This window comes from Anomaloglossus baeobatrachus, chromosome 9 (genome assembly GCF_048569485.1).
Source record: "Anomaloglossus baeobatrachus isolate aAnoBae1 chromosome 9, aAnoBae1.hap1, whole genome shotgun sequence".
NCBI lineage: Eukaryota > Metazoa > Chordata > Amphibia > Anura > Aromobatidae > Anomaloglossus > Anomaloglossus baeobatrachus.
Genome location: NC_134361.1, coordinates 36,584,429 through 36,603,692, shown reverse-complemented (window position 1 = coordinate 36,603,692; position 19,264 = coordinate 36,584,429). Strand labels below are relative to the sequence as shown.

Here is a 19,264-nt window from a genome sequence, read left to right as displayed (position 1 = left end):
TGAAGCGCAGTGCCCAGCGTATGCATACAGGTCATCGTCTGAAGCGCAGTGCCCGGCGTATGCCTACAAGTCATTGTCTGAAGCGCAGCGCCCTTCGTACGCATACAAGTCATCGTCTGAAGCGCAGCGCCCGGCGTATCCATACAGGTCATTGTGTGAAGCGCAGCACCCGACGTATACATACAGGTTATCGTCTGAAGAGCAGTGCCCAGCGCATGCATACAGGTCATCGTCTGAAGCGCTGTGCCTGGCGTACGCATACAAGTCATTGTCTGAAGCGCAGTGCCCGGCGTACGCATACAGGTCATTGTCTGAAGCGCAGCGCCCGGCGTATGCATACAAGTCATCGTGTGAAGCTCAGTGCCCGGCGTATGCATACAAGTCATCGTGTGAAGCGCAGCGCCCGGCGTACGCATACAAGTCATCGTGTGAAGCTCAGTGCCCGGCGTATGCATACAAGTCATCGTGTGAAGCGCAGTGCCCGGCGTACGAATACAAGTCATCGTGTCAAGCGCAGTGCCCGGCGTATGCATACAAGTCATCATCTGAAGCGCATCGCCCGGCGTATGCATACAAGTCATCGTCTGAAGTGCAGCGCCCGGCGTATGCATACAAGTCATCGTGTGAAGCGCAGCGCCCGGCGTATGCATACAGGTCATCGTCTGAAGCACAGCGGCCGGCGCATGCATACAAGTCATCGTCTGAAGCGCAGCGGCCGGCGCATGCATACAGGGTATCGTCTGAAGCGCAGCGGCCGGCGCATGCATACAGGTCATCGTTGTCAGCAGTGCCCGGCGTATGCATACAAGTCATCGTTGTCAGCAGTGCCCGACGTATGCATACAAGTCATTGTCTGAAACGCAGCGCCCAGCGTATGCATACAAGTCATCGTGTGAAGCGCAGCGCCCGGCGTATGCATTCAGGTCATCGTTGTCAGCAGCAGCCGGCGCATGCATACAAGTCATCATTGTTGGAAGCGCAGCGCCCGGCGTATGCATACAAGTCATCGGTCAGCAGCAGCCGGCGCATGCATACAAGTCATCGTTGTCGGAAGCGCTGCGGGCGGCGCATGCATACAAGTCATCGTTGTCGGAAGCGCTGCGGCCGGCGCATGCATACAAGTCATCGTTGTCGGAAGCGCTGCGGCCGGCGCACGCATACAAGTCATCGTTGTCAGAAGCGCAGCGCCCGGCACATGCATACAAGTCATCACTGTTATCAGCGCAGTGCCCGGCGTACGCAGGTAATGTGCCGCTGATAACCTAAAATTGTACAGAAATAGACTGATGGTAGTAGTGCTGGTTCTGTAAGGGTCATCAGACGCCGAGCGGAGGTCGTGTTAGAGCCTGGATCGACTTGTCTGATGGCAACTGCTGAAGAATTCACATACAGGAAGGAGACCGCGCTCACCACCCATGGGGCTCAATCTGGTCTCCATCCATCGCCAGCCTGGACCGTGCACCCTTTCCCCCCCATCAAGCTTCCCAGACAGAGCCCTGAGAAGTAAGAGGACCGCTCCTCACATCCCGCTAATCACACATCACCAAGGTATTAAAGAGGGAGAAGCTTTTGCAAGGTCTTTTCTAAAAAAAATCATAGTTGAGTGAATCCCAGAACACACAAGTCATGGTTTTATTTTCTGTTGACTTTGTACTGTAAACTCCGTGCTGATGTTCTTATCTCATGCATGATCCTCCGCTCTGCCGCACTTTGTGCGTCTCCCTATTATGTACAATTTAACCCTATCCAACCCATTATCCCAAAATGAAGCAGGCCTTCCCTTGTAACAAGCCCTATCCATTGCTTGTGGTCTACAATCACCATTCTTGATGGCGGCTTTCAGTCAATTACCGGTGTCCTGCAGTCGCCTCGTGATTATTCGCAAAATATGCCTTCTAATGGCTGTGAGTGCTGGATCTCGCTCCCCGCATGAGTTAATGGAGCGGGGGTACCGGCTGTGGGAGCACTGCTGGGAGTTGTCATGCTTTTAACTCATTATTCACCACAATAGTTTTGAGGTTTACAAATGTACAGTAATGGCTCCGATATTCCCGTAATAAACTACATTAGTCATAAATGGAGGAAATGTACAAAAATCCTTAATCTCTGCTTCCTGGTTTAATGGTAAATTGGTTTGTTACCCCCGCCCAGTATTCACTTCCCTTAATCCCTACTGCTATGCAGATCTCCATTATCACCATTCATCACTGGCTCAGCGGCAGTGATAATGGAGCGGAAGTGAGCATGTGCGACCACTGCACTGTGTTGAGCGGTTGAGGTCGCACATGCTCACTACAGCTCTAACCCCCTTTGGTCCCTCATTTTCACAATCAGTAGGATTTTCCCGCAAACTGACTCTCATCGATCAGTAATTTTTCCCTCTATGGGTAAGTGATATATATTGTATATAGAACAAGACCCTTTAAACTAAATAGGTCTACAGCCTCATGCAGCATAAAGATCCATTAACTTACGCCCATGGTGGTTTGGGCCATTCCATATTCCCAGCAGGTTTGGACACTTGTTCCTCTATGGATAATGTCACATGACCACTACAGTCAATCACTGGCTGCAGCAGTGTCTAAGGCATCACCACTGTGGTTACTAACTGGCTGCAGCAGTCATGTGCCATCTAAACTAGGTGCCTGCTTTGCTGCGGTTTCTCACACATATGGCCGCAGGTCCAGGGCCAACCATGAATCTTGTGGCCAGGCTCAGATATTTTTGGGTCGTATGTGTCCCAAAATTTACAGACGAGAAAGTATAGCTGTGTGAATGTGATTTAGCCCTTAAAAGGGGCCAACAAAGTGATGTCATACTGTTAGGATGTGCTCTCAATTTATGACCAAGGAAGGTCTGACCTCTGGGTCCCAAGCTACAGTCTTGAGAAAGAAAATGCTATACTGCTGTGTCCCCTTCTACGTTCTACCACCTCGTTGCGAAAGGAATTGCAACCCTTCCAATTCACTTAGATGTACAGTACAGACCAAAAGTTTGGACACACCTTCTCATCTCTAGAACAACTATTAAGAGGAGACTTTGTGCAGCAGGCCTTCATGGTAAAATAGCTGCTAGGAAACCACTGCTAAGGACAGGCAACAAGCAGAAGAGACTTGTTTGGGCTAAAGAACACAAGGAATGGACATTAGACCAGTGGAAATCTGTGCTTTGGTCTGATGAGTCCAAATTTGAGATCTTTGGACCCAACCACCGTGTCTTTGTAGAAAAGGTGAAAGGATGGACTCTACATGCCTGGTTCCCACCGTGAAGCATGGAGGAGGAGGTGTGATGGTGTGGGGGGGCTTTGCTGGTGACACTGTTGGGGATTTATTCAAAATTGAAGGCATACAGAACCAGCATGGCTACCACAGCATCTTGCATGGCATGCTATTCCATCCGGTTTGCGTTTAGCTGGACCTTCATTTATTTTTCAACAGGACAATGACCCCAAACACACCTCCAGGCTGTGTAAGGGCTATTTGACTAAGAAGGAGAGTGATGGGGTGCTACGCCAGATGACCTGGCCTCCACAGTCACCAGACCTGAACCCAATCAAGATGGTTTGGGGTGAGCTGGACTGCAGAGTGAAGGCAAAAGGGCCAACAAGTGCTAAGCATCTCTGGGAACTCCTTCAAGACTGTTGGAAAACCATTTCCAGTGACTACCTCTTGAAGCTCATCAAGAGAATGCCAAGAGTGTGCAAAGCAGTAATCAAAGCAAAAGGTGGCTACTTTGAAGAACCTAGAATATAAGACATATTTTCAGTTGTTTCACACTTTTTTTAAGTATTTCATTCCACATGTTTTAATTCATAGTTTTGATGCCTTCAATGTGAATCTACAATTTTCAGAGTCATGAAAATAAAGAAAACTCTTTGAATGAGGAGGTGTGTCCAAACTTTTGGTCTGTACTGTACTTCTACTGTAAAGCAGTGCTGCGACCCCACATTTTCAGGATCAGTGGAGGTCAGATCCCTATCAAACATAAAGGGATAATATGTCCCAGTGATATTCCTTCCCTGTATAAGATGAGAGTCCCTCTTTATATGTTATCCAAACGGGTCAAGGGAATCTGTCAGCAGGTTTTTGCTATGAAAGCTGAAGCCAGCATGCTGCAAGGGTTAACACAGAAGGTTCAGGCATGCCTGTTTTGTCACAGTCCTATCTTTTGTTTATTTTCTATGTTTGTTTCAGTAGCAGGACCTTTATCATTGCAGGAATCACATGGAGGGCCGTCAGGTACACCCCCGTGTATGATTGACACCTCACTGTCAATGTACAATCTCTATAGAGAGCCTGATGTGGGCGGGGGCAGCTCTCTGGGTTCAGCTACATGACTAATGCTAAAAATTCAGATTGGGTCAGAACGGCTGCAGCGAGTAATCTAAGTGATACATTGTTGGATTCAGAATCTCCTTGCCTTACATAAAGCTGCTCTCGGATGAGGTAGCAAAAAACCTGCTGACAAATTACCTTTTAAAAGGCGACTTCCCAGATATTTCAGATGACAGTGCAGAATAATGGATATGTATTCATATATTTGAACACTTACAATAGATAAACCCATATTATAAATAATGCATTATTTCCTATAAGGAGAACATACTGGCAGTTAAGTCTTGCATCGACCCATGCCCCCAAAACACATCAGATTAACAATGTGCCAAGCCATGGGCATTAACGTCATCCTCAATAACCTCTCCTGCAAGACCGGGCAGTAAGGTCGAGGCACAGGAATTACGAGTTCATTGCGGTGTAAAAATAAAGCATTGGTATCAGCATGGCTGCTTCTGTGTGTCTTTTAAATCAGCCCCCCACAGCTTCAAGATCTCTTGGGGGCTTTTCTGATGTACTAAAAGGACTTTTTTCTCCAAGCAGTTTGAGGATTTTGGTTTCTTTGGCGTATGAAATGTTTGAAATCCGGGATGCCCAACTGGTGTCACCCCCAAAACCATAAAGCACATTCCAGTGTAGACATCATCGATGGGAAACGGGAACACAAAATGGGACACCAAGTAAAGCCATGGGGTGAGAGATCCAGAAAACACATATCCTCCTCCGCCGGCATAGGGTGGATACACCCCCATATAGTAAGAAGCAGGTATGTAGTATTTACTACGAGGGTCTCTGTAAGGTTTGGCGGACTTTACAACATGTCCCATATAGAGTGAGTGAAGTCTATAGCCGCTAAGTAGCGATAAGACGCGCATTATGTTGGCCGTCCGGACAAAAACATCATCATCACCTTTAAGTATGTATGTGGCTTTTGCACAATATGTCCTCGCCCACCCCAAAAACAGTTGGTCCTTCAATGTCAAGTTGAAAAAGGTGTCTTCAAAATCCCACTGAAGAAGATCATGCGATCGGTTGTTCTCGTACTCCAAGAGAGGTGACAGATCGAGCACTGGTACCGTGCCCAAGAGGAAGACCAATCTGACATACTTTCCACCATAGCTCTTCTCTGCCCCCCAGGTTTCCCTTACTGCCTGTCTCTGTGCAAAGTTCTGTGGAGAAGACTTGATGGCCAGAAGAAGAAAAGTGCTATTGACCGGACATTTGTATGGCTGGTTTATGATCATTTTATGGTTTCGGCAATGACCCTGGCTCAGGAAGGTCAATAAAAGGTCTGAATACGGTTCCTCTGGTTTTAACCATGCCATTGACCTGCTGCATGTCCATGCCCACGGCCTCTCTAAATCCAGGAGCTGAAGTTGCTTCATATTCCAGTAGGCTTCAGCAAATGGCACCAGTTTTTTCAATTTCTGTGCCAAGGTATGAAGGATGGTTAAGGTTGCCTTCTCGTTATGTTGTAAGGGCTCCAACATTAACAATGCGCTGCCGTCAGGTTCTGGGGAAATGAATGACGGGTCAGAGAATTCTAAAGGTGGGTAACTCAAGTCAATGAAAATTTTGATGATGACGAGAGCAAGAAGGGCGGTGACCGAGATGCTGAACTTCCGGCATCTTACCATGGCTGAGTGCTGCATACACTGGAAAAATATCACATATATAAATCATTAGACCAGCACAACTAAAAAGTCTCACCTTCATTTCATTACATAATACAATACAAGAATCTCCAACCGGTGGTTCTCCGAGTTTTGCGAAACTACAACTCGCGCGTGGTGGCAGTTTCAGTCTCACAATACCTGGAAACCCAAAGGTTTAAGACAACATGCTTTTTAGAGATGAAGCCTGAGCTCACAGATCCTACTGAATTTCCATTATCCTATCATGCATCTTTGCAAAGTGTGCCACAGAATTCAATGGTACTCTATGGCACGTCAGAGACTTCGGTGAAGGAAATGCTGTAAAGATGTATTCTGATCTCATAAAATGGCATATTGCTTGGATATACCATCACTTTATGATCAATCTGATCTCTAGGACCCCAGCTAATCATGGGAAATAGGGGCTAGCGGTGATGCTTGCCTCTACCCTCCTCTAGCTGGATGTGGTGGCCGCCTCACCAGGTAAGATGAGGTTCCCTCTTTTTGGAGAGATGGGACATCTCATAAAATGATGGCATATTGCTTGGATATACCATCACTTTATGATCAGTGGTAGATCTGACTTCTAGGACTCAGCCAGTCATGGAAAATAGGGGTAGAGGTGACACTTGCCTCTACCCTCGTTCTCTGGCTCGATATGGTGGCCACCTCACCAGGGAAGATGGGGTTCCCTCTTTCTGGAGAGATGGGACACACATTAATGGCATGTCTTTGTCACTTCCATCTAACATGGACCATGCTTGGATCACAATACCCGGCCCGACCCCCGGGTCTCCTGACCTGAGGTAATGAGGAAGTTAGCTCAGGTCCAGGAGAACTTGCGGACCTCCCGGGTATTGTGATCCAAACATGTATGTGTGAAGCCCAAATCAAAGGGTCATTCCCACAGTTTATTGGCCTAAAATCTTAAAATTAACACAGTTATGAAATGCAACCAGTTTCTAAAATCTCTTCTCTAGCTATCACCCCCTGAAAAGTAGACCGTCAGAGGCTTTTGCCTATTTGGTTGCCTATGGTTACGTCTCATGGTTCTTCCATGACCGGTCGCACATGCTCACTAGATGCCTGATATTCCTCTACAGTGGGGATCCTTGTCCTAATTTTCAATGACATGGTGCATGTGTGATTGTGCCATCCTTACTGTAATGGGAGGACATGGGCACCCACTCCTCTCATAGGAGGAATAGCTCCTCTCCAACTTTGCAGCTGAAGAAGCTCAGAAGTACTAACCACTACACAACTTTGTTTTTTTTCCTCATTATGTCTATTTTTGACCATATTTTGTTACAATGGCTGCCTCCTACCTATGAGTAAAATATAAATATATCTGGGCCTTTATCTATACTGTCTATGTTGCCCCTAGCAACCAATCAGAGCCCAGGTTTCATTTATTAAACAGCTCTGGTAAAATGAAAGCTGTTCTGTGATTGGTTGCTATGGGAAGTATATGTGAAACAGAGGATCATAAACCTTTACACTGGGTGATAGGGACAGACATTAATGGCATTTTTAATATATTACACAGCAACCTGTCTCCTGTGGTCATTAGGAGATCACAGTGATGTTTAGAGGAATAGTCAGGGAGAACAGGGAGCCTGGAGAAGCAGGTGGTTGTGGGAAATGTAGTTCATAGTGTTCAAGTGGGCGGCACTGACGGACCACCCAAATGACACTTAAAGGGGTATTCCCATTTCCAAAATGCAATCCCAATATGTAGTAGGTGTAATAATACTATTATTTTAAATGTAGTATAGTTCTCTTGATTAGTTACGTCGCTTACCTCATGTGCAGGGCATTACAGTAGCTGAGGTGTCCATGGTGATGACCACAAGCAACTAACTCAATGAGTGGTCGTAACCATGGATATAAAAGCTCCTGCAATGCCCTGCACATGAGGTAAGCAACATAGCTAATGAGGAGAACTATACTAAATTTCTAATTGGAGATATTTGCTAATATTATACTTACTACATATTGGGATAGGATCTTGAAGACGGGAATAGCTCTTTAATAGACAATTATGGTGGAGCCAGAGAAAGATGTAAGAAATTAGCCAGTGAAAGAAGCAACTAGGCTACAGGGAGTTAGAGGGGTGGGGGGAGGAAGATTCAGGGATAACCCCTTGCCATTTTGGGGTCCGGCTAACCACTTAATGCCACTGTCAATCCCTGACTGCAGCATTTAAGTGATGTGATCGCAGGGTGCCGATTGAAAATGTCTTTTTTTAGTGCTAAATCTCAGAGTTTCAATACAAAATGCTGTACCAAATCTACATAAAAAAACCCCAAATATATATATATATATATATATATATATATATATATATATAATTAAAAAAAAAAAGAGGGAAAACTGCATAAAGAAATGCAATAACCAGAGCTCATTGCTATTGCATATTTTTGTACAGCACCTGCAGGAAAAAAGCGCAGCGTTTCTGGAATACGTGAACCGCGCCATGATCATACCTGCAAAAAAGCTGCATTTTCCCCACTGCGCTCTCTTTGCAGGTGTCTACATCAAAATGCGCAATAGCAATCGGCCCCGATTATTGCTTTTTGCAAAGTTTTATGTGATTTTTGTGCAAATTTGATGCTTTTTTTTTTTCTTATTGCAGAACACAAGCGCAATTGTGTTTTTTTTATATCCGTTTTTTTTCAGATTCCCCATAGATGTCCACAGGAAAAAATATACAAAAAGCCAACAAAAACTGCACGCGTTTTCATGCTTTGCATCAATTGTTAAACACAGCCTTTTTCACCACAATAAAAAAAAAAAAAAACCAGCGTTAATATTACATGGTAACAGGTCCTTAGTCTCCGAGTTCTGCAGTTCGTCACAATGATAGTGTCCCATAGTGATGATGGAGCAGCATCTCCTGTAGACGGATGCTTACTGATGACTAAACAATCCCAGGGAGATCAGTGGCGAATAGCTGTTACCGCAAAAATCCTATTCTGCATCGTATCCCTTTTCCATGCAGTGGAATATATACCCTAATCCATCTAATGGAGCAGGTAATCCCAGCTGCTCCGTGTGACATGCAGCATGGCTGTCACCGACACCCGGCTTACCTTACACAGATATGGCACAGATAATTCCAGCATCGGTTCAGTTGTGCCTTCACCACTCCCTGGCTGCCCGCTGCCTCCTCCTATTTACTTGATTACTGTAGTATACCCAGGCGTCTCCCCTCCCTTTCTCTCCTCCTCTGTCTCATGAGTGATTTTATTCTCCTGAATAACCCAAGAGTCTCAGCAGCGCTAAATAATTCAGCAAAGAATGAACCCTGATGATCTCTTCCAAGATTTAACATGCTGCCAATCGGTGGTAGGCAAGACCAGTGCCGCATTTAGGGGACTGTGAAGTAGGTCATATACGTAGTGGATTTTTTATGCAATTTTAAATTCGTATTACATTAACAGTCTCTAGTGATGAGCGGGCACTACCATGCTCGGTACTCGTAACTAGTGATGAGCGGGCACTACCATGCTCGGGTGCTCTGTACTCGTAACTAGTGATGAGCGGGCAGTACCATGCTCGGGTGCTCAGTACTCGTAACTAGTGATGAGCGGACACTACCATGCTCAGGTGCTCAGTACTCGTAACTAGTGATGAGCGGGCACTACCATGCTCGGGTGCTCAGTACTCGTAACTAGTGATGAGCGGGCACTACCATGCTCGGGTGCTCAGTACTCGTAACTAGTGATGAGCGGGCACTACCATGCTCGGGTGCTCGGTACTCGTAACTAGTGATGAGCGGGCACTACCATGCTCGGGTGCTCAGTACTCGTAACTAGTGATGAGCGGGCACTACCATGCTCGGGTGCTCAGTACTGGTAACTAGTGATGAGCGGGCACTACCATGCTCGGGTGCTCAGTACTCGTAACTAGTGATGAGCGAGCACTACCATGCTCGGGTGCTCAGTACTCGTAACTAGTGATGAGCGGGCACTACCATGCACGGGTGCTCTGTACTGGTAACTAGTGATGAGCGGGCACTACCATGCTCGGGTGCTCAGTACTCGTAACTAGTGATGAGCGGGCACTACCATGCTCGGGTGCTCAGTACTCGTAACTAGTGATGAGCGGGCACTACCATGCTCAGGTGCTCTGTACTGGTAACTAGTGATGAGCGGGCACTACCATGCTCAGGTGCTCAGTACTCGTAACTAGTGATGAGCGGGCAGTACCATGCTCGGGTGCTCAGTACTCGTAACTAGTGATGAGCGGGCACTACCATGCTCGGGTGCTCAGTACTCGTAACTAGTGATGAGCGGGCACTACCATGCTCGGGTGCTCAGTACTCGTAACTAGTGATGAGCGGGCACTACCATGCTCGGGTGCTCGGTACTCGTAACTAGTGATGAGCGGGCACTACCATGCTCGGGTGCTCAGTACTCGTAACTAGTGATGAGCGGGCACTACCATGCTCGGGTGCTCAGTACTGGTAACTAGTGATGAGCGGGCACTACCATGCTCGGGTGCTCAGTACTGGTAACTAGTGATGAGCGGGCACTACCATGCTCGGGTGCTCAGTACTCGTAACTAGTGATGAGCGAGCACTACCATGCTCGGGTGCTCAGTACTCGTAACTAGTGATGAGCGGGCACTACCATGCACGGGTGCTCTGTACTGGTAACTAGTGATGAGCGGGCACTACCATGCTCGGGTGCTCAGTACTCGTAACTAGTGATGAGCGGGCACTACCATGCTCGGGTGCTCAGTACTCGTAACTAGTGATGAGCGGGCACTACCATGCTCAGGTGCTCTGTACTGGTAACTAGTGATGAGCGGGCACTACCATGCTCAGGTGCTCAGTACTCGTAACTAGTGATGAGCGAGCACTACCATGCTCGGGTGCTCAGTACTCGTAACTAGTGATGAGCGAGCACTACCATGCTCGGGTGCTCAGTACTCGTAACTAGTGATGAGCGGGCACTACCATGCTCAGGTGCTCAGTACTCGTAACTAGTGATGAGCGGGCACTACCATGCTCAGGTGCTCAGTACTCGTAACTAGTAATGAGCGGGCACTACCATGCTCAGGTGCTCGGTACTCGTAACTAGTGATGAGCGGGCACTACCATGCTCGGGTGCTCAGTACTCGAAACCAGTGATGAGCGGGCACTACCATGCTTAGGTGCTCTGTATCCGTAATTAGTGATGAGCGAGCACTACCATGCTCAGGGGCTTGGTACTTGTAACTAGTGATTAGAGGGCACTACCATGCTCGGGTGCTCTGTACTCGTTACTGGTGATGAGCGGGCACTACCATGCTCGGGTGCTCGGTACTCGTTACTGGTGATGAGCAGGCACTACCATGCTTGGAACTAGTAACAAGCAGTCAGGTGCTCTAGACTCGAGTAACGAGTATAATGGAAGTCAATGGGGAACTCGAGCATTTTTCCGGAAAAATGCTCCAGTTCCACATTGACTTCCATTATACTCTGTACACGAGTCGCGCCCGTCCGAGTATCCGACTGCTCGTTACAAGTTCCGAGCACACGAGCATGGTAGTGCCCACTCATCACTAATTACGAGTACCGAGCACCCAAGCATGGTAGTGCCCGCTTATCACTAGTTATGAGTACTGAGCCCCTGAGCATGGTAGTGCCCGCTCATCACTAATTATGAGTACTAAGCACCTGAGCATGGTAGTGCCCGCTTATCACTAGTTATGAGTACTAAGCACCTGAGCATGGTAGTGCCCGCTCATCACTAATTATGAATACTAAGCACCTGAGCATGGTAGTGCCCGCTCATCACTAGTTACGAGTACCGAGCACCCGAGCATGGTAGTGCCCGCTTATCACTAGTTATGAGTACTGAGCATGGTAGTGCCCGCTCATCACTAATTACGAGTACCGAGCACCCGAGCATGGTAGTGCCTGCTTATCACTAGTTATGAGTACTGAGCCCCTGAGCATGGTAGTGCCCGCTCATCACTAATTATGAGTACCGAGCACCCGAGCATGGTAGTGCCCGCTCATCACTAGCTACAAGTACCGTGCACCCGAGCATGGTAGTGCCCGCTCATCACTAGCTACGAGTACCGTGCACCCGAGCATGGTAGTGCCCGCTCATCACTAGCTACGAGTACTGAGCACCCGAGCATGGTAGTGCCCGCTCATCACTAGCTACGAGTACTGAGCACCCGAGCATGGTAGTGCCCACTCATCACTAGTTACGAGTACTGAGCACCTGAGCATGGTAGTGCCCGCTCATCACTAGCTACGAGTACTGAGCACCCGAGCATGGTAGTGCCCGCTCATCACTAGTAATCTCATGTATGCTCCAAAAGGGAAAATTGTCAATGTACACTGACCATCATAGTGATTTATGCTTTTTGATATCAAGGTCAATTTCATCCCTTTGCAAAAACGATGCAACATGTCTGCAAAGAAATCCCAGATGTTTTTTTTTGTTGTTGCCACAGTGGAGTTTCCTGTAGATTTTCCGCTGCAGGAGTTTGGAAAGGGACCTCTGGGAAGAGTTAGGAAAACATGAAGAAACTTTTCTAGAGGTGCTGATTGATAAAGGAGTCTCCCGCCAATCAAAGGTTTTATTTGGGGCAATAGTATCAATGCTTTAAGGAAGAGTTAATACAGACAGGCAGATAAAAAAGTGCAAAACACGTTCACTAGGTCAAAGTTAGGACCGGCCTATTGTGCAGCTGCCCATTTTACCAGCAGGTTACAACCAATTAAAATATAAAACCCGATATAAAGTAATAAAACAATGTAGTCACAAGATCCAAGTAACACCACAAAAGGAAGCATAATAAATTCTCCAGCGGTATACCAGTGCAAACGTTTTAAGCAGATATGGAAAAATTGATGCAGAGTAAGAACGCTTTCATAAATAGGTGTTGATAAAAATACATTATTAATTAACAAATTGCAAAGTGAACAAAAGAGAAATCTATATCTCATCAATATTTGGTGTAACCGCTATTTGCCTTCTAAACATTGTTAATTCTTCTCTTGTACTTGCACTCAGTATTCGAAAGAACTCTGCAGGGAAGTTGTTCCAAACGTCTTGGAGAACCAACCACAGATCTTCTGTGTATGAGGCTTGTGCAGGTCCTTCTGACTCTTCATGTGATTCCAGACAGACTGGATATGAGATCAGGGGGACAGATCATCATGTCCAGGGCTCCTCGGTCTTCTTTACACTGAGGATAGTTCTGAATGTTGTGGAGATCAGGCCTCTGTGGGGAACAGATCATCACGTTCAGGGCTCTTAGGTCTGAAGGTTCTGGATGTTGTGGAGATCAGGCCTCTGTGGGGAACAGATCATTACATCCAGGGCCCCTCGGTCTTCTTTACACTGAGTAGAGTTCTGGATGTTGGGGCGATTAGGGATCATCACGTCCAGCGTTCCTCAGTCTTCTTTAGACCTCTTTAACATGTCAGTATTTTGCATCAGGGTTTCATCAGTATTTGGATGCCAAAACCAAGAATCAGGCCTCTGTGGGGAACAGATCATCATGTCCAGGGATCCTCGGTCTTCTTTACAATGAGGATAGTTCTGGATGTTGTGGAGATCAGGCCTCTGTGGGGAACAGATCATCACGTTCAGGGCTCTTAGGTCTGAAGGTTCTGGATGTTGTGGAGATCAGGCCTCTGTGGGGAACAGATCATTACATCCAGGGCCCATCGGTCTTCTTTACACTGAGTAGAGTTCTGGATGTTGGGGCGATTAGGGATCATCACGTCCAGCGTTCCTCAGTCTTCTTTAGACCTCTTTAACATGTCAGTATTTTGCATCAGGGTTTCATCAGTATTTGGATGCCAAAACCAAGAATCAGGCCTCTGTGGGGAACAGATCATCATGTCCAGGGCTCCTCGGTCTTCTTTACAATGAGGATAGTTCTGGATGTTGTGGAGATCAGGCCTCTGTGGGGAACAGATCATCACGTCCAGAGCTCCTCAGTCTGATGGTTCTGTTTGTTGTGGAGATCAGACCTCTGTGGGGAACGGATCATCATGTCCAGGGCCCCTCGGTCTTCTTTACACTGAGTAGAGTTCTGGATGTTGTGGAGATCAGGCCTCTGTGGGGAACAGATCATCATGTCCAGGGCCCCTCGGTCTTCTTTACAATGAGGATAGTTCTGGATGTTGTGGAGATCAGGCCTCTGTGGGGAACGGATCATCATGTCCAGGGCCCCTCGGTCTTCTTTACTCTGAGCATAGTACTGGATGTTGTGGAGATCAGACCTCTGTGGGGAACAGATCATCATGTCCAGAGCCCCTCAATCTTCTTTACACTGAGTAGAGTTCTGGATGTTGGGGAGATCAGGCCTCTGTGGGGAACGGATCATCATGTCCAGGGCCCCTCGGTCTTCTTTACTCTGAGCATAGTACTGGATGTTGGGGAGATCAGGCCTCTGTGGGGAACGGATCATCATGTCCAGGGCCCCTCAGTCTTCTTTACTCTGAGCATAGTACTGGATGTTGTGGAGATCAGACCTCTGTGGGGAACGGATCATCATGTCCAGGGCCCCTCGGTCTTCTTTACACTGAGTAGAGTTCTGGATGTTGGGGAGATCAGGCCTCTGTGGGGAACGGATCATCATGTCCAGGGCCCCTCGGTCTTCTTTACTCTGAGCATAGTACTGGATGTTGTGGAGATCAGACCTCTGTGGGGAACAGATCATCATGTCCAGAGCCCCTCAATCTTCTTTACACTGAGTAGAGTTCTGGATGTTGGGGAGATCAGGCCTCTGTGGGGAACGGATCATCATGTCCAGGGCCCCTCGGTCTTCTTTACTCTGAGCATAGTACTGGATGTTGGGGAGATCAGGCCTCTGTGGGGAACGGATCATCATGTCCAGGGCCCCTCAGTCTTCTTTACTCTGAGCATAGTACTGGATGTTGTGGAGATCAGACCTCTGTGGGGAACGGATCATCATGTCCAGGGCCCCTCAGTCTTCTTTACACTGAGTAGAGTTCTGGATGTTGGGGCGATTAGGGATCATCACGTCCAGCGCTCTTCAGTCTTCTTTAGACCTCTTCAACATGTCAGTATTTTGCATCAGGGTTTCATCAGAATTTGGATGCCAAAACCAAGAATGGAACTTACAAAGGAGAACTATAATTTAAATACTGACACCTGTTCTTTGTTTTGAGACACTCCTGTTTGTGGCATCCAACTACTGATGAAACACTGATGTAAAATACTGACATGTGAAAGAGGCCTTATACTGAGAATAATTCTGGATGTTATGAAGATCAGGGCTCTATGGGCGACGGATGATCACATCCTGGGCTCCTCAGTCTTCTTTGCACTAAGGATAGTGCTAGATATTGTGGCGATCAGGGCTCTGTGGGGGTCATTTCATCACCTCCAAAGCTCCTCAGTCTTCTCTGCACTGAGGATAGTTCTGGATGTTGTGGAGATCAGGGTTCTGTGGGGCTGGATCATCATATCCAGGACTCCTTGGTCTCCTTTACACTGAGGATAGTTATTGATGTTGTGGAGACCAAGCTCTGTGGGCCAGATCATCACATCCAGGACTCCTCAGTCTCCTTAAGGGTGCTTTACACAATGCGACATCACTAGCGATCTCATTAGCGATGTGACACACCAGATCGCAGATGCGATCTGCCGAGATCACACATAGGTCATTTTTATAGCGCCGGTCACATGTGTGATCTTGGCAGATCGCATCTGCGATCTGGCGTGTCACATCGCTAACGAGATCGCTAGCGATGTCGCATTGTGTAAAGCATCCTTAAGTCTCCTTCCAGAAGTCCGTGTTTAATCAGGTATAAGCCACATGCATGGTTATGCTTATACATGTTTCACACGTGTGATATCTGTGTTTGCATATGTGTGACACATACCGGAGCAACCACGTGTCTGTGAAATATAAACATCTTCTATATTTACCTGTCTTCAGCTCTGCAGTCTCCTGTTTCTGACCCCTGCTAATTATACTCATTGAATATTCACTGCCCTGAGGACCTGGAAGCAGGAGCCAGCCGGAGACAGCATTGCCGGTGACAGGTGAGGATCCAGCAAGCAGTATGTGTGCAGTGACGTCCAGGGGGTCATCAATGTTCCCAATGAACTCTGATGACACCCACGCTACAACTGGTATCACAACAGTGACTTCACAGGCTCATCAGAGTTCATTGTGAACTCGGATGACCTTCTCGACGTCACTGCACACACACTGCTTGTTTAATACTCACCTGTCACCGCGCAGTCATCCCCGATGCTGTCCTTGGCAATGCTGTTCACGGTGATGCTGTCCTGGGCACTGTGCCTGGCGATGCTCCTGCTTCCAGGTCCCGAGGTGCAGTAAATATTCACTGAGTATAATTAGCGGGGGTCAGAAACACGAGACAGCAGAGCCGAAGACAGCAGCGCTAAATACAGGTGAATATAGAAAATCTTTTTATTTCACAGACACCTATTTTCTCCGGGACGTGTCACACGGATCACATCAGTGTGCGGTCCGTGTGACACCCGTGCTGCCGGAGAAAAAACGGACATGTCTCTGTGTGTACATGTGGGGAATAGCGGGGCCACACGGTGCGTGTGAAAACAGGCAGGTGTGAGTTACACTATAGAAGAACATGGGTATGTGTGGCATCCGTGTTAAAAACGAATGTCACACATACCTGAAACACGGACGTCTGAAAGGGGCCTTACACAGAGGATAGCTCTGGATGTTATGGAGATCAGGGTTCTGTGGGGCCGGATCATCATGTCCAGGGTTCCTCAGTCTGCTTTATACTGAGAATAGTGCTAGATATTGTAGAGACCAGGATTCTATGGGTGTCATTTCATCACCTCCTGGGCTCCTTGGTCTTCTTTACACTGAGAATAGTTCTGGATGTTATGGAGATCAGGGTTCTGTGGGGCCGTTTCATCATGCCCAGGGTTCCTCAGTCTTCTTTATACTGAGAATAGTGCTAGATATTGTGGAGACCAGGATTCTATGGGTGTCATTTCATCACCTCCTGGGCTCCTTGGTCTTCTTTACACGGAGGATAGTTCTGGATGTTATGGAGATCAGGGTTCTGTGGGGCCGTTTCATCATGCCCAGGGTTCCTCAGTCTTCTTTATACTGAGAATAGTGCTAGATATTGTAGAGACCAGGATTCTATGGGTGTCATTTCATCACCTCCTGGGCTCCTTGCTCTTTTTTACACTGAGGATAGCTCTGGATGTTATGGAGATCAGGGTTCTGTGGGGCCGGGTCATCATGTCCAGGGTTCCTCAGTCTTCTTTATACTGAGAATAGTGCTAGATATTGTGGAGACCAGGATTCTATGGGTGTCATTTCATCACCTCCTGGGCTCCTTGGTCTTCTTTACACTGAGGATAGTTCTGGATGTTATGGAGATCAGGGTTCTGTGGGGCCGGGTCATCATGCCCAGGGTTCCTCAGTCTTCTTTATACTGAGAATAGTGCTAGATATTGTGGAGACCAGGATTCTATGGGTGTCATTTCATCACCTCCTGGGCTCCTTAGTCTTCTTTACACTGAGGATAGTTCTTAATGACATCAGCTTTATTTTTAAGGCTGTTGTCCATCTGCAGAATATATCTAAAGCCAATCAGACTTTTTAATGTCACTCCCCCTGCACCTCTTCTAAGCCCCTTCCCTGGAAGAGACTTCTGGAAGCTCTGCTTTGCGGGAAGACTTTTCATGATGGCCAAGAAGATTTGGCAACTCTTCCTGCAGTCCAGAAGCCTCAAGTATGATCCGAGAGTCATCAAGAATGCTACACCAGGAACACAAGCAACCCCACCACAATTACATGTAGCAATCTAAGCTGTGTAAATACATAAAAAAACACATATCTATACTGTTTTATGTACATTTATTCAAAAATTTACATATATGTTACAGCCTCCTAAACTTCTGATTGGATGCTTTCTGCTGAATAGCGTTTTCCAAAAATAAAAATATGTACTCATTTTATCATGGACCAGTCCTGGAATTCTTCCTTACATTCTTGCAATTTTTATTCTTTTTTATTTTATTGCTTCATAACTGTTTATGAGCTTTCCTTTCTTCTTTTCCTTCTCTTTTCCCCAGGAGCCATAAACTTTTTTTTTTTTTTTTTTTTTTTTTTTTATTATTCTCGAGGGTTGTCTGTATGTAGACTTGAGTTTTTTATTTTTCTTTCAGCATAAGTTGTATTTTTTCTTGATTTTGAGGCCCATACGACCTTCTAATCGCATTTTCTTCCATTTTTGGGGGTGGAAATTATGAAGAAAAGAAAAACAAAATTTTGCCTTTTTTTTCTTTTATACCTTTTCATGGTGTCTTTTCCTAGAAGCATTTTTTTTTTAATTCTCTTTTCCTGTATAAAATTACATATTTTAAGATCAGCCGCCATTGATGGAGACCATTACAGTACCCGTAGAAATGATCACTCCTAGTGATAAATACATCTACAAGGACGGGCTGCTAGAACTTTGTCGTATTTTCCGTATCCTATGATCCATGTATATTCGTGATAACACCTTTGGGGTACTTTACACGCTGCGATATCGTTCCCAATATCGCTAGCGTGGGTACCCGCCCCCATCGGTTGTGCGACACAGGAAAATCGCTGCCCGTGGCGCACAACATCGCCCAGACCCGTCACACGTACTTATCTGCCTAGTGACGTCGCTGTGACCGGTGAACCGCCTCCTTTCTAAGGGGGCGATTCGTTCGGCGTCACAGCGACGTCACAAAGCGGCTGCCCAATAGAAGCCGAGGGGCGGAGATGAGCGGGACGTAACATCCCTCCCACCTCCTTCCTTCCTCATTGCCGGAAGACGCAGGTAAGGGGAGGTTTCTCGTTCCTGCGGTGTCACACGGAGCGATGTGTGCTGCCTCAGGAACGACGAACTACATCGTAGAAGCAGCAGCAATAATTGAGAAAGGACCCCCATGTCACCGATTAGCGATTTTGCACGTTTTTTGCGGCGATGCAAAATCGCTCATAGGTGTCACACGCAACGGCATCGCTAAAGCGGCCGGATGTGCGTCACAAATTCCGTGACCCCCAACGAGATCGCTTTAGCGATGTCATAGCATGCAAAGCGGCCTTTTGACAGTTTTATTGTTCTGGCAATGCACCATGCAGCTCAGGATGAACAGTGCTGAACATTCATCTGTGACAGGCGGTGTGTGGCGCTGCATACTTAGCAGCATGGTTACCCTGTAACGTTCTGCAATGACCATATTGTTCGGCTTCTTCCTTCAGAGCCATAAACTTTGAATCGAGCATCAGGGAACACAC

The 19,264-nt window shown here is 47.0% G+C and overlaps 1 protein-coding gene across 3 annotated transcripts; it reads right to left on the bottom strand.

Annotated features, from left to right (window-relative positions):
* Window positions 1–4,517: 4,517 nt before the first annotated feature.
* On the bottom strand, window positions 4,518–19,263 carry B3GNT8 (UDP-GlcNAc:betaGal beta-1,3-N-acetylglucosaminyltransferase 8). 3 transcript variants are annotated; one of them, XM_075323543.1, is made up of 2 exons: window positions 19,183–19,263; window positions 4,518–5,989 (listed from the first exon to the last, which is right to left on the bottom strand). In XM_075323543.1, exons 1-2 carry the CDS (start codon window positions 19,204–19,206, stop codon window positions 4,775–4,777), a joined length of 1,239 nt encoding a protein of 412 aa, XP_075179658.1. In that variant the 5' UTR covers window positions 19,207–19,263; the 3' UTR covers window positions 4,518–4,774. The 3 variants fall into 3 exon arrangements, with proteins under 3 accessions (XP_075179658.1, XP_075179657.1, XP_075179659.1); XM_075323542.1 differs by lacking the exon at window positions 19,183–19,263 and adding an exon at window positions 9,082–9,202; XM_075323544.1 differs by lacking the exon at window positions 19,183–19,263 and adding an exon at window positions 8,806–8,888.
* Between the last annotated feature and the right edge of the window lies 1 nt (window position 19,264).